The sequence below is a fragment of the Dryas octopetala genome, chromosome 8, assembly GCF_963921425.1.
Source record: "Dryas octopetala chromosome 8, drDryOcto1.1, whole genome shotgun sequence".
In the NCBI taxonomy this organism is placed as follows: domain Eukaryota; kingdom Viridiplantae; phylum Streptophyta; class Magnoliopsida; order Rosales; family Rosaceae; genus Dryas; species Dryas octopetala.
In genome coordinates this window covers 2,059,613-2,075,056 of record NC_141373.1, presented here as the reverse complement: position 1 = coordinate 2,075,056, position 15,444 = coordinate 2,059,613, and the positions used below count along the sequence as shown (strand labels likewise).

General features: G+C 36.3%; 2 protein-coding genes across 2 annotated transcripts; both read right to left on the bottom strand.

Moving 5' to 3' along the window:
• Nucleotides 1–4,231: 4,231 nt before the first annotated feature.
• On the bottom strand, nt 4,232–5,250 carry LBD16 (lateral organ boundaries-domain 16). The gene is made up of 2 exons (XM_086254783.1): nt 4,930–5,250; nt 4,232–4,564 (listed from the first exon to the last, which is right to left on the bottom strand). Exons 1-2 carry the CDS (start codon nt 5,248–5,250, stop codon nt 4,232–4,234), a joined length of 654 nt encoding a protein of 217 aa, XP_086110909.1.
• Nucleotides 5,251–7,158: 1,908 nt separating this feature from the next.
• PARP1 (poly(ADP-ribose) polymerase 2) lies at nt 7,159–15,084 on the bottom strand. The gene is made up of 20 exons (XM_086254126.1): nt 14,822–15,084; nt 14,130–14,179; nt 13,847–14,039; nt 13,047–13,233; nt 12,624–12,939; nt 12,072–12,267; nt 11,834–11,998; nt 11,656–11,716; nt 11,463–11,526; nt 11,121–11,372; nt 10,361–10,598; nt 10,149–10,261; nt 9,969–10,045; nt 9,665–9,825; nt 8,858–9,049; nt 8,622–8,730; nt 8,367–8,449; nt 8,140–8,277; nt 7,687–7,869; nt 7,159–7,421 (listed from the first exon to the last, which is right to left on the bottom strand). Exons 1-20 carry the CDS (start codon nt 14,969–14,971, stop codon nt 7,374–7,376), a joined length of 2,976 nt encoding a protein of 991 aa, XP_086110252.1. The 5' UTR covers nt 14,972–15,084; the 3' UTR covers nt 7,159–7,373.
• Nucleotides 15,085–15,444: the final 360 nt, after the last annotated feature.

The following is a 15,444-nucleotide window of genomic DNA, read 5'->3' as shown; positions in this document are numbered from 1 at the left end:
TACTTTTTTCTTTTTGTGAGACAAAAAAACAGTAATAATGTTTTGATTTTCCTCAGCTTTTATTTCCCCTCTTTTTCTAATTGGGTATGCTTCTTTAGTTAAAGCTCTCAATTCATTTGGACCTAACTCCTTGGTAAACCCAAACCACAGAGATGATACCATATCAGGCCCAACTTTTGTCCACCCCATGCAAGGTCACCGTCAAAGCCCATCGAACTGCCCATCCAAGGACCATGTGCCCAATTTTAGGTCAACTACTCACTCCGAAGTAGGGATGGCAAAATTCTCCGGTCCCGTTAATCTCGTGGAACCCCACTCCGATTAAGTGAGTATGGAAATATCACTCTCAGTTCCGGCCCCGTCTTGTATACCCGCTTAACTTAATAAATATGTTCTATAATATAATTTTATATTTATACTTCAATTTTATAATTTAATTTTTTTCATGTCTTTTATAATTAATGTGTTATTTTATAATTTTATGTGATACGATGCATGTTAATATATTTTATCTAAATACTACAAAGATCCAGTGACGACGCTGAAATATGTGGGGCCCTATGCGAAAATGAAAATGGGAACCCTTTTTAAAAATCTACATTAAAAATATTTAAAAAACAAATTATATTAAAATGTAATGCATATTAGCTAGTAATACTTTTTAATATGAATATGATAGAAATATATATATATATATATATATATATATATACACAAGAGCCAAAAATAAAAAGTAAAACACACGTGAGCAACCTACCAATAGAAACCTAATTTGATAAAACCCAACTAGCTACGGTTTAAGTTAAAGTGGTGTTGATGCTATATGAATAGCAGATAGCTTTGAATCTACAAACATAAACTATGGTTGGGGGTCCCTTTATTATTGGGTTCCTGCCCAGGGCCGGGACTGCAAAGATCCTTGCTAATATTAGGCTTCAAAAACCCTTGTTAGACAAAAACATATTGATGAGGTGTTGTTCATTTCTTTACATTTAGGAGACAAAATCATGCACATTGCAACTTTAGTGAACCATACAAAAGTAGACTCTGAAAAAAAAAAACCCTCCAAAGTATGCAACAGAGATTGGTCATTTTCGCACAAGAAGCAGCACACAGCTCAATGATCTTAAATCATATTTTGCATTGTTTTATAAAAATAACATACAAAAAGTACGGCCAAACCAAACCAAGCCAAACTTCTTTCTTCTTCTTTCTTTTGCCTTCTTTTTCTTTGTCACAATAAAACAGCATCAATAATGCCTTTTTTTTTTTAGGCAGAGCGGCACGCACTTGTAAAAGTCAATTAGACGAGTCCCCACCTCCAGTTACTGTCACTGGTCCCTATGATCCAATGGCTTACATTTGCACGTGTGGGCATTGTCAACAGTCAAATTTTTGTTATTTTTAAACCCCAGGGGCAGTGTCCCTTCGTGCTTTTCTTTAGCTCACCTCACAAGTCCAATAATTTAAACTCTTTTTTTCTTTATCTTTTATCTTTTTTTTCCTCTTTCTCTTAATAAATTTCATCTTCTATTTCACCCATTAATATTTAGCCTTATTAAAAACTACTTAAAAAAGGAAAGGAATTAAGCCATGACTGTTATAGTTTAGTTTGGTCATGACAAGCGTACGTCCGCTTGATTTGATCATGACAAAAGTCCGCCTAATTTGATCTTGACAAGAGTTTGCTTAATCAATAATGCTAATTGTCCCACATTTTTTTTTTCACATTTATATCTCACTTGATGTGTCATTACTTCATTGGAAGGGTATTTTTTTTTTTTTTTAAGTTTTATTTTTTAATTTTTAGTGTCTAATATATAAATGCCATGTAAGATGGTATGAAATTGTGGTATAAAAATGTGGTAAGTGTAATATTATTGTTGCTTAATTCTGTTATGAGAAGCGTCATTACTTTGGCGGTGGCGATAGTGCTACAACACGAGTCTTTTTTGGTCAATGCTGACGACACTTATGAGAATGTACATAATTATTGGAATATTAAAAAAAAATCGTGTATAAAGATTTTTAAAAATAATTAAAGAGGTAACGAGAAAAATTGAAGGCCAAATTATTTAAGAGAGAGTGAGGAAGGCATTTGTTAAGTTCCTTGCACACACCATGCCTCCTTCACTTCTCCTTTAAGAAGAAAACTACGGCTCAAGGAAGAGACCACACTTTGAAAGTAGTTTGAAGCTCTTCTCCTTTAGTTTTTTTTTTTATATATATTTTCTACCAAAGTTCAATTCTTCTTGTCTTCTTCTTTTTGGTTCTCATTAATTCACCTTTTTTGCAATAGATTTCTCTAATTTGAACTACTCACATTCAATGATCGCTCATCACCCATTTTATTAAATGGTTTTTGGAATATTAATTACTTTTTGTAAGTGCAAGTGATATATGAAGTGGAGAGGTCGATGTACATATGTTGTATGGGTACATTATATAATTTCTATTCGTTTTCCACAATGCAATTGTTTAATGCCAAAGAGGCAGAGACAAAGTATGAAAGTGGTTACAGGCCGCTTGACTGGACTGGCTTATCTTTGGTTTAATTCTACGCCACAGTTATGGGCCCCAATAAATGAAAATTGATTAATTTGTCTATTTAATGTGGCTTGACTACTACTATTTATTCTTCCCATGAACCCTTCGTTTTATATATAATATCTTGTAACTTTTTTTCATAATTCATTGAAGACTTTGGATTTTTAGATTACACAAAGGCAACGTCGTTAATAATCATTTAGTCCAGTGGTATTTAATTGTGTTAGAGAAATGATCTTAATTAAGTTTAATTTTATAGAGGTCGTGTATAATCTTATAATGCAAGATTCAAACGACCATTTTTAATTATGCTGGTGATAATAAGAACATCTTTTCAGTTTTCATAGATGGGGAGTCTGCTTACTATTAAATACAAGATTTTTGGAGAACCAAACATTTTGCTTAATTGGATTTGACAAATTAAAGTAGTGCCGAGGTACTAACTAATGATGTAGGTCTGTGCATTCAATCAAGGGGACACTTTGTCTATATATAGGAATACAAAATCATAGTTAGTGACAATATTAAAATTAGATTAGAGTACTAATGTTAGGTGAACCTACTTATTAGAACCAAAACCCCAAGCTAGCAATTGTGGGGTCCGTAAAGTCCTTACCTCAAGGCTCAAGGGTGTGTGTGTGTTTGCCCTTTAACTACAAATCATAGCATTCGCTTGATCTTCACCCTTATTAATCACCATTTAGTGAGATGATGGATCGATAATTTTCAAAGCAAACTCATCATGTCAACCCCTAGCCCCATAGGGGATGTATCCCAGTGAAGACTTTAACATCTACAAATATTTAGTGTTATTAAGCACATGTATGGTACATAAACATGGGTAATATTTGTTTTTTTCCCTATTTAATTTTGATTATCAAGGACAGCTGGACCAATCGTATCTTAACTGGTTAAGAGGAAAAGATTAAACAAATCTTGGAATTCCTGGGAATATTAAGGTTGTGTACACACGTACACCTTTAACCATGCTAGATATGCCTTTGCATATCAATGTAATATTTTATTAAAAAGGAGACTACTTGTATATTTTTTACTAAATCATATTCACTTAAGAGTCGATTTAATCAATTATTTTGATAGGCAAACTGAACTGTATTGTTATAAATCTTTTCTTTTTGCCAATGTTATGTTATAAATTAATATATCTAACAAGAAAACATTGACATATATAAGTCTCATGAAGAAGAGGGAGAGATATATGGGGATTTAGCTATAAGCCTCCATGAAACGTTTTATTGTTGAATTTATATATAAAGATGTAATTAACAATTCAAGATTAGCCAGATTCCAAGGTTTTTCTTCAGTAATGTCAAGGTATATTGTCACTCAGTAAACTACATTATCTTCATTCAGTTAAAGTTTTTTTTTTTTGGCCACTATTCAGTTAAAGTTAATTACCCTAGTAATCTATATATGTCCTTAAAGTACATTGCTTTTATGGTAAAAAATAATAATTCTAGTGTAGAGAGAGAGAGAGAGAGAGAGAGAGAGAGGTCTATTTTAGATTTTATCATCAATTAATTGCGCTAATTTGTTTTTCTTCAAACAAAAAGACAGGCTCAGTATATACATCATCATTTAGGCTTTAGCACATGCACGATCTGAAGACCACCGTCATATTCTTCTTGAAATTAAGAAACATGATACATTGGATCACATTCATTCAGTTCCTCATCATTCTGAGGGCCAGTGCTTGAAGCTCACCCAAATCACTATTGTATGGTCTTTTCTTTGAACAAGCTTGCTGGAATGAGAACTCGTCTCTGCTGCTCTGTATTTCCTGCATATAATTCATGGACGTATCACTGTTGTGGTCAACGGACTCCAGAGAGCTCTGAGGGGAGATAGGGTTCATGTAATTTGTCTGATAACTTGGAAAGTTTGTGACTCCATTCACATTCCCCTGCCACTGATTATCTGTGTTCCGTGAATCAATAAGGTTTTGATGAGCCACTTGAGCCTTTACTTGCATCAACTGTGCTTGCAAACATGCCACCTAAATGAAACCACACCAAAGCTTAGAAATTGTTTGTGCATTGAAAACTTGTTGGAGGAAGACATAAACTCCGAAAGTTCATGAATGAATGAAAGTTGTTGGACATGGATACGAAAAGGGTTAGCTTAATTCAACCAAAAAAGAAAAGGCCGGGTTGGCTTATTTCAACCAAAAAAGAATAGGGTTGGCTTGATTCAACCAAAATGAAAAGGGGTGGCTCAATTCAACCAAAAAAGAAAAGGGTTGGCTTGATTCAACCAAAAAAGAAAAGGGTTGGCTTGATTAGCTGAAGATTGAAGAATATATATGAGTGTGCAAAATAGGTTTGGATCAAGAACAAGTAGAATAAGAATATGAAGCAGTACCTGTTGTTGCAAGGCAAAAATGTGAGCGACACATCCATAAACAGGGTCTCTAATCCTTGCTTGAGCTTCATAGGCAATTGTGACAACAGCTTCACATCGATCATGGACAGGGACATGCAACAACAACTTGGACACATTGCTAGCACCAAACACTTTGTGAATGGCGGCAAAGCGAGCAGGTCCTTGCTCAGAGCAAAAATAAGGTGCAAATATGCAGTCAGAGGCACACTTTCTCCTCAGAAACTTGCATGCCCCACAAGGAGACCCAGTGCCAGAAGTAGTGCCAGTGTTAATGCCAGTGCTGCCAGTCCCAGAAGCCATGGCTACAGAGACAGAGAGAGAAAGTGAAATGGCCGAGAGTGAATGACAGAGTCAGAGAGAGTGATAAAAATTAATATTGAGACACACGAGCACACTAGGAAATGGTGCATATATGGACTTTGGGGTTAATGGGGTTGGGAGAGAAGAGAAAGTGGGGCATTGAGAAACATAAAGGGGGGTGTCTTATAAGAGATGTGAAGGGGGGACATGGGAGGTCTGTGTGTAGGGTTCTGAGGAGACATTTTTTAATGGGTTATGCAATTGTGGGTCTATTACTTCTTTAAAGGCCTTGTAGAACTTAGTTTAATACAATTTTACACTGGCTGATTAATGCCTGCTGTGTTTGATTAACAAGTTTTTTAATATTTTGAAGTTTGATTTTGGGGTTTGAATAAAGTTTATATTTTCCGCCGAACGCCGCACCTGGGAACTGCTGCAATTTGTCGCCTTGTGGCATTGTGGTTTACTGCTACTTGTGATCTCTGGCTAGTAATGTCATGCTTAATGCTTCGACCGACAATCACAAATGATTCAGTTACCATTAGCAATATGAATATGGTTCAAAAAAGGGTTTAAATTTGATCAAGAAAATTAAATTTAAAAAATTTAAAATAAAAGCAATGAGAACGGGACATGTTCAAGACTCCAACTTGGGAGCCTGGTCAAGAACATTTGGTTTGGTACTTGGTTGATGCTTGCTAGATCAGGGTTTTTGGAAATTGGGTTGTCAGAGGATGATGAAACTGAAACTACAAGTGCTCTTATAGCTTTGAATCTAATAATAAAAGTTAGTGAAGTTGTGTTATGCCCGTGCGTTATACTACTCCATTGATCACATCAGACAAAAAAGAAACCACTCTGTGAAGTCTAAAGTGGGTTTAATGAGGCCATCGTTTTCACAAACCATGTCTGACCTATCACAAATTAAATGCTTATTTGTTGCTTCAGTCACTGCTGGCCTCAAACCCACAAGGCCACAAGTCCAAAATTTTGGATTTGTTAATCTTAGAACCCAAAATGAAACTTAGCCAAGGAGGTATGTGAGCAGGTTTATGCAAAGGGATAGTACAGTGAATGAATCATAGAACAGGCGTTTCACCTTCAGAGTGAATATTGACCATATAATATAAAAATGTTTGGATGGTGCATATAACATAAAAAACCAAAAGGGTTGTCAAGGCTCAACTGCATGAGTAGAGGGTCGTCATTCTAACACAGGAAAATGGCTGTTTGCACCAAAAGCTACATTCCCATGTCACAGTTCTTATCTCAGCTCTGCTTCTCTTCTCTGCATGCACAGCTTCCTTGTCAAACTCTTACCCACCAAAGCACATGAATGGATGGGTAGTAAGCAATTAATATGAAAAAATTTCTAATCCATCCACACATGATGTAAGCTACTTAGTTGAAGTCAATCTGGATCATCACCCAAGCACATGGCACACATGCAAAGCTGCCTGCAAGATCCCCACATCCGATACTTCAAACCAACAAACACCTTCAGTTTACGAAAATTTGCTCATTCGTAGCTCTTGAATGAATGTATTACTCGTAGCTACATACCGATATATTATCTATATAAGAGGAAAAAAATTGTTTTAATGTCTGTAACTACTCGTATCTTTTTTATTACATGGGAGCCAACTTACCAACTTGTAATTTACCAAAAAAAAGATATATATATATATATATTGTCGATGGTGTAACAGTTACGTACCCATAGCAGTCAAGTTAAGATTTTCAAGTTACCTGCCCAATTGGAATTTTATTAAAGATGGATTTCTCAGCACAGTGATCGATTGTGCATACATACTGATATTGTAAGGGAAGCGCATATATGACATTATTATATAAACAGAAGGGTTCATACTTCATAGACAATAATATGCATTATGTATCCCCAAGGGCAAGCAAAATGCCCAAAGATGGGACTTGATTCCATTACTTAAAAAACATACTTTACAATGCCAGAAGCAACAGTTATAAGATCTCCAGCAATCCCCAAAATAGATCTTATCGATACAAACATTTGAAATCCAGAACACAGAAACATAGTGTGAGTTTCAGGACACACCACCGCACTGTACACCATGGCCAAAATACTGAACATCAACATGCCTCCCTCACCTCTTGTGATGAAACCTCACCTTCAACAGGAATTGCATCTTAACCTGTCCACAAAGATAATGTTAAGAGTAATCAGAAAGATATACTTCATATGCATATTTCCATATTCAGTTGTTTTGAAGGTGTGCTTCGACTCCATACAAGCCAGGACTCATTATACTAACACCCTGTAAAGTTACTACATGTCACTCAAACAACACAATAAACAACACTTTGTTTAAAACAACACTATAAACAAGTGAGAAATTGCTACTTTCCCATATAGAAGAGAAGAAAAAAAGACCATCAAGAACAAAGTTTACAACTTACTTGAGCTGTATCATAAACAATGTACTCGTTATACATTAGCTCAGAGGCCTTGATATTTGATGGCACTGGTTTGCCACATGGCACAGTGACATCATCCCTCCATTTTATGTACTCCGACTCCTGAGGTATTTTCTTGCCAAGCCCCTTTGTAGAGTGCTTTCCTTGAGGAGGTTTGTCCATATACTGAATGACAGTGACATAAAATAAGTTAAATGGGAAGAGGTCGTTGAAAAAATGGCAGGTTTAATGCAACTATATGGGATTAATTATTTTCCACAAAAGCAAATTAGGGTGCGGGTGCACAAGAAGAACCCTCACATATTCTACTGAAGTTACACCTGACAAGTATATACCACTAGTTCAAATGAGTGGACGCACAATGTCAAATTACAAGTAGAGTATCAAATCACATGATCAAAGCACATAAAAGAACATAATGGAAAATGAGCTCACTGTGGCCTTCTTGAGCTCGTGGATCTCCCCCAAGGCAACTTCACTTAGAAGCATGAGGCCCATAGGATTTTTCTTGTCTGTATAGCAATACTGAGCACTCTTACTGACAAGGTCAGCAAAGTAAACCCCCTTGCCGAACTGTAAAGCAACATACATAGACATAAATGTATAAACACAGAGAGAGAGAGAGAGAGAGAGAGAGAGAGAGAGAGAGAGAGAGAGAGAACCATATAACCAGTAGCTGGAGCTTCAGGAGGAGCTATTCTCAGCCCTTGGCTAAGTATACCAACAAAGTTTGTAAACCGGGAACCTAGGAGGAAAAAATTATTAGTTTTATTTCTAGACTTGATTGTAGGTCCTAATACATTTATTAGTAGATTTATGTGAACCCTGGTAAAAGAAAGATTGCAAGGAACTATGGTCATTCCCATCTCACAGTAGACAAGCTTTATTAAATGAAGTTCATGGGTGGTGCAACTTACCATGCCAAAGAAGCATTCTGTTCTTGAGCTTCTTCCGATAGGGAGCAAATTTATCAAATTCCCCTTCCCTTTCAAGTGAAAAAACTTCTTCAAGTTCAAGACTCCAATCCTGATAATATCATACGATTCCAAAAACAAGATTTAGAAAAGAAAAATATAAATTATCAAATGTTGAGTATGAATTGGTCACTAGCACAGTGTGCTCAGAACTCAACAGTATCAAGATGCAAACCCACCGTATGTGTAGGGGCATGAGTAGTTAGAAGATATTTCTCAATCAACCGATAATCTTCACTATCATGCGGAAGAGGATTAATACAACACCGGAGCTTCTTATACTTGTCATCAAGGGAGTCATCAGTATCAGCATCAAAACCGACTAATCTGGAAGCAATTTCAATGTCCTGGAGAGCTTCTAACATTTTCACCTGCCAGGGACAAATGGAGGCTGTATTAACATCTTATTCCTTCCTTGTAACTATGCTGACTTTCCAAAATCAGTTGCAATCTAAATGCTCATCACAGAGGAAACTTCAGCATCAGTTTTTTATCATCTTTTTTATGAACTCCAATTTCCTACCGTTCACATACATGCCTTTTTTCCGTGAAATCATCTTTTAACATATGAGATGATATGTAATGAAAAATATGGGTCTAAAATATGACTACATATATTGCCTACATTTAATCACTTTTATATTAAAATCACATATCTAAAGAAAATAACTTATCATAATAATCATTGTTTCTGAGATTATAACTCAATGTATGAAAGACACAAATGGTATAAACAATCCCTCTCAAGTAAAAAAATTAATGAGATAAATATTGAAGTATTAAAATAGAAATTAATATAAGCAATCCCTTAAGGGAGAGATTGGTATCATGAGTCATCAACCAAAAAACACGCCAATGATATATCATGTGTACACATTAAATATAGGTAAAGCAAAACAATTTTACAGTAACAGAAAGGCATGGAGGGCACTGGCATGAGAATATGCAAAAACATGAAAGATGCAACCACTCAGAGCATTATGTACCTTTAACTTAAAATCATCCTCATCCCTAATAACATGTGGATGTATGGAAGGGATCACAGTGAAAAATCGATTGCTTGCATCTACAATCAAGCTCTCTTTTATGGAAGGAGCGTGACCATCACTATTTAATAGATTCTGTATTTCCGTTAATGCCTCAAACCCTAAATAGAAAACAGAAAATGGCAAAAAGTAAAGGACTGTAAGAAAGGCTGCAAAATTTTATTTTGCAAACTGCTATAAATTAACCTTGAAAATAGAACAGTTCAATATTCTGAGCTTCACAGCAAATTGACTCGATGCTTACCCTTTTGGATATTGCTTTTACTCAGTTTTCCAAGTGGCATTTCTGACATATTTATCTCAAATTCCATCATTGCAGCTCTGCAAAAGGTAAGACTTAGTCTCATAGACATACAACCTACAGATAGATAAAAAGATGGGGGAGAGAGAAACAAAGAAAAAGAGAAAAGAAATTTTTTTTAACCTGTATGTTTCAATGTTGAAGAGCATCTTCATCAATTCTGCTAACTGAGGAGGCAGTTTGCTGACTGCATTGTTTTGATTTTTCTTTGAGACCTGTTTGTTAACTCCATAATCCTGCAAATTCCAATTTTCAAACAAATAACTTATAAAGAAAAAAATAATAATAGATCTTTCACATTTGAGGAAAATAAAAAGGAAAAGAAAAGGCAGTACGATATCCAATGGAAAGAATCTGCCAGGTTTCTTCTGAAAATTTTGTTTTATCTCCCATGCTTCCCATGAATTCCCAGTCTTCTCAAGGAACAAACGTTTAAATTCACAGATCGCATCTGATTTAGACATCTCTTCCAGTTTGCTACCTCCAATTTTTTCATTCCCCACTCGTCCCCATTTACGGAACACGGAGCAGTCTGAACTCTTATCATCTTGTATAATCTGAAGGATGTAGTAACTTTACAAAAAAGAGAGACACAGAAGAGTTAAGAGTTGATATAGTACATTATGAATTTAAAATAAAAAGGTAATATGCACTAAAATAGGAGTTCAAATGTCAAGGTAGAGAAACAACAGATATCTTTTTTTTTTCATTAAAAAAAGGAAAGGAAAATAGAAGGCACAACTAATTGCCGCCGGTGATGGGTAAACCAATACAGAAAAGCTTTACTTCCAATACCATCAATGTAAAATTACTCTGCAAAATCATGCTATTCTTCTTCTTTCTTTTTATAAGTTGAATAATGCTTACATTTCAACTTAGGTTTGAGAATAAAATAGCAAATTCAAGAGACTACTAGAGACTACTCCAATCCAGGTCCTTCATATATCCCAAACTTAGATGCAAGATTCTACTCAAATTTTTAATTTCAAACCATGATGGCCATGCATAAGAAAATGAGCAATACCAATTGATGTGCAAAACAGAAATAATTCCAGAGAATTGGTGAACAAGATAGACAGAATAAAACAAATGCACCTGTTAACACCGGTTGATAAATCAGACATATTTAAAGTTGTATTGTAGATGCTTTTCCCATCCTCAAGTATGTGACCTGTATCTTGCAAGCCAGAAGATTCATGAACAGCACTTCGCCCTTTCACTTTGACAGTGACCATGCTCGAGGCTTTACCAACAGCTTCAACTTTGTACTGATCAAATGGAAGCTTCTTCTGTCTTTTAAAACAATCATCCAGATAGTCCTCCCTAACAATTGGTAATTTCATCCTCCTGCAAATGAAACCTACCATAGTCAAATAAAAAAGAACCAAGGTCGAAATACACTCAAGAGTCAAGACTAGCAATTTCAGAGCATCTTACCTTGCTTTTCTCATCTCAGCATCTTCATCATCCAGTACTCCACTCACAACTAAGCAATTAGTATCTGCACTTTGATTTGTTAAGCAAGAATAAGTGAATGACTAACATTATACATCACTAAATCAATAATGATACAGCCATTATCCAAAGAAAACCCATTAAATCAAAATTCAGTCCATGAAAAGGCACATGCCTTTCTTGATCTTGGGATGAACCATTCCAGCTACACCCTCAATTTTTCTTTTCCATTCTTCCTGCACAATCTCACCCTTGATGAAATAGATAGACAGAATTGAAACTGCATTGAAAAGATAATTTCAACAGATAATAAGAATAAATACAGACAAATAAAAAGGAACAAAAGATCATGCCATTGATTCCTTTAGTAATCCACGAAAAGCAACTTTCAAATCCGCCAAGCTTGCACCCCTAGATGACTGAGATTGGCCATTGAAAGCTTGACTACCAGAAGGATTGTTAGCTGATGGTGGAGGCATTATCCGCACAGGTATATCAACCTTTTGTGATTTAAACCACTGCAAAAAAGTAAATAAAACACAAGTCAAAATTTGTATACCTACCCACTTGACATGAGTTGTGGTTGAATACCTTCATAAGATATTGATTACATGTATCTTCTGAGACTTTCCACTTCCCTTTAAGACGTTCAGGTTCCTGAGTAGAGTAAGAACACTTACTCCATTCCGTTAAGTACCCATGGCACCGGTACATGCCTCCAGAATAATGAAGCGAACCAGAACACAATGGGCAGGTATTAAGTGCTCCAAACATCATTCCATCAGCGCTAAACAAGAAGTACAGGAATAAAGAGTTAATCGACCTCCAGTAAATGAGACGAAAAACTAGTGATCCACATAGAGATAATGATCAACTAATAACAATTAATACAACGAAGTTTAGCATACTTGGGTGGGGGAAAAACCAAACAAGAGGTTTCTAATGTGACAAAAAGTCAAGTAACAATATCTAACAAGATTATTCTAGGCAATCCATTAGAAAACAATACAGAATTATGTATTAAATCATGTATGGAAAAAACTGATTAAAAAAGAAGGTTTGAAAAAGTGAAACTAACGGGAGACCAAAGAAAAAAAACCTTACAGCAATTTCCCCACTTAAGACCAGCATAGAGAATATTACCAGCGCTCACGCAAATCAAGCTCTGATCCTGTTGAATCTTGAGCATTGGCTTCTAGCATTTCACGCAACTCTGCAGTCGTCACATGCTTTTTAAGATCATCTTTCAGTGCCCACAGCTCTTTAGTTTGGACCTCCAGTTTACTCTCCAAATCAGTACCATTCCTCACAGATGCATCCCTGCTCATTGACACGTCCCCTTCCAACTTAGAAATTTTTGACTTCTGATCACCACCACCATCTTTTCCTCGTTTTGTGCCAGCTTTAGAAGTTGACTGTTGCAGAGATTCTTTATCCTCTTGTTCCTTGGATTTTTTGCCTGAAAAGATGACTATTATAGGAGGAACAATAAAAACTAAAAAAAAAAGTTTACTGGTTACTAATGCATAGAAACAGCCTACTATTAAAACAAAATGAATTCCATACCTCCCTTTGCATTAGAAGGAACCTTCTTAACCAAGGCAGAGACAGCTGCCTGATCAGAGACTGGGAGGGTCTCCCATCCAGACAGCTTCTCCACTTGGGTAGATGGTGACAATTCCATGAAACAGTTGGCATGGTGCCATGCCAATCCCTTAGCTCCTTGACCTTCAGGCTTGGATGATATACGGGCCTAAAAATGGAAAAAGCAAACAATGCAGAGTAGTCAACATCTATTATGCCTTATCAACCAGAACCACAGAAATATATTGTATATTATATATGATGATGATGGGGCATTTTAAACAAAATTACCTAACATTATATGTATACTTTATGAAACCTTGCCACACAATCAAAGATTCTTGTTGTGGGTGTGTCTGGGCTTGTGTGTGTGTGTGTGCGCATGTGCGCACATTAGGGTTTAACCATTTTGACCTTAAAACCAGTGCTTCACCTACTTCAGTTCTAAGTGAAGAGGAGGAAAAAACAGGGTGGTGTGAAGAGACTTAGGTAGTAATTCAAGGTGGAGAGAGTTTCAGCTTGCTTGTCTTGGAGCAGGCATCTAATTTGAGGAACATTGGGCAACTACAGAAGAAAAGCAGAGAAGCCTTCAGACTGTCGGAGAGTTAAATTCATCACAAGGCAATAGAATCCTCTATATATGAACTACAGGAAGCAAACACATGAAGTCCGGCTACAAGAAGACATCACTAAGGCAATGAGATATGCTTTCTGCTCTCATTTTCTCCACCTCTCACACAAATAACTGCAGCAATCCTATATCAGGAAACATAATTACCAACCTCTCCCTTTAAAATCTTTTGGCTGCAGCGCCTGCAAGTAGCCCGAGAACTTGGCGAAACTTCAATACCACATTCTCCAATACTGGCCTTGCTTGTAGTTGGTGTATCTGGGGGTCCGCCGCTTTGCACATAATTTCTAATTTTCTTCTGATCTTCCCAACGAAGGAGCTCTAGGCCTTCAACATCATCGGTTCTAAATGAAATACAAAGGCATAGCAGTTAATCACTGCATTCATCCACTTTACACAACGGAGATTATGATAAATATTACAATAATACATACGATTTTATCTGCTTTGCTTTCTTCATTATGCAATCAGCATGGTTCCACATCTGAAACAGAAAACAAAAGCAAACCACACTTTTATATATGCATTTGCAGTATTATGGGGAAATGGGAGTAAGAAAATAAGAGGGATGACTAAAACAAAAATTCAGCAATATAAATCTATAAAGCTCCATTTTGTTTAAGGGAAAATAGGAGAAGTTTTCTAGCAGAAATATATTCCAAGAAAATATTTCTTGGGTAACTTTTCTGCTGCTTGGTAGATTTTAGGGAATTTCTTTCTACAGAATATTTCTTTTCATTGTGTTTGAAAAAGCCTTCGACTTTAAACTATGGCTGCAAAAGTTTTCCCTTTCTTAATGAGTAAAACTTCACTTGGGAGGCCAATTTTACTGTTCAAAACTATAGAGTAACAAAATACAAAAACAATGTACAAAACCCAACCAAAGTTCCCAACTTTTTACCAGAAAAATGGCATTATAAACGAAAATGTAGCAGATTATACAAAGAAAACCCATACCCAAATTTTATAAATTAAAAATATGAACAGATGAAGTGATATTTAGCACAAATAACAGGGTTTTTTTGTTTCCATTTTTGAACATTTCAATTCCTGTTTGGAAAGTTACGAAAAAAGAGGTTAAGAATGAAATGGGAGTAGAGAGCAAGTGAAGGGAGGAGTAGAGTACAGGCATGAAGCCGTCGAATTGGGTGGCCTGGACCATCTTGCCGAGGCGGAGCTTCTCTTTTTCAATGGGGGATTTGCAGGTCTTGCATGACGATCGAGACGACTTGGCGTACTCCACTTTCCATGGCTTTTGGTTCGGAGGGTTCGACATTGAACTCTCGCTCTCTCTCTCTCTCACGTACGTGCCAACTGAGTATTGAGACTCAGACTGGGGTTGGGTTGCAATTTGCAGAACTTTCTTTTCTACTGACACTCGGAGCCCCACGGCCTCCTTGTCGCTTGCTGTCCTCTACCTTTCCAACCCGACCCGACCATATTATTTAAACCCCTAAAATGTCACAGCAGCGTCTTGTGGAAGCTTCACTGTTGGATCAGTTCAACGGCCAAGATTTAAAGATCAATGCAACCCGTCTTTAAATGCAACCCGTTTAATTACTTTTTTGTTAAATAAACCAAAGCAAAAAAGTTAAAAAGCAACCAAAACAAAGTTAAAAGGTCAACAGCTTCTGAGCGAAGGCAACAAAGGTTGAACCAAGTCAAAGTGTCAAACTTGTCTCAGGCTTACACTTGGAACTCCAATATTTATGTGGATTCACAATATGGTCCCTATGTTTCCAATTTTTT

Excerpts from the sequence above, each read along its gene's own strand:
- LBD16 (XM_086254783.1), bottom strand. The coding sequence starts at position 5,250 with ATGGCTTCTGGGACTGGCAGCACTGGCATTAACACTGGCACTACTTCT. Across the intron at positions 4,565-4,929 it reads TTTTTGCCTTGCAACAACAG|GTGGCATGTTTGCAAGCACA; the intron begins GTACTGCTTCAT and ends GGTTTCATTTAG.
- PARP1 (XM_086254126.1), bottom strand. The coding sequence starts at position 14,971 with ATGTCGAACCCTCCGAACCAAAAGCCATGGAAAGTGGAGTACGCCAAG. Across the intron at positions 11,999-12,071 it reads GTAATCAATATCTTATGAAG|TGGTTTAAATCACAAAAGGT; the intron begins GTATTCAACCAC and ends ACTTTTTTGCAG. Across the intron at positions 7,870-8,139 it reads ACGAGCTCAAGAAGGCCACA|TATATGGACAAACCTCCTCA; the intron begins GTGAGCTCATTT and ends ACTGTCATTCAG.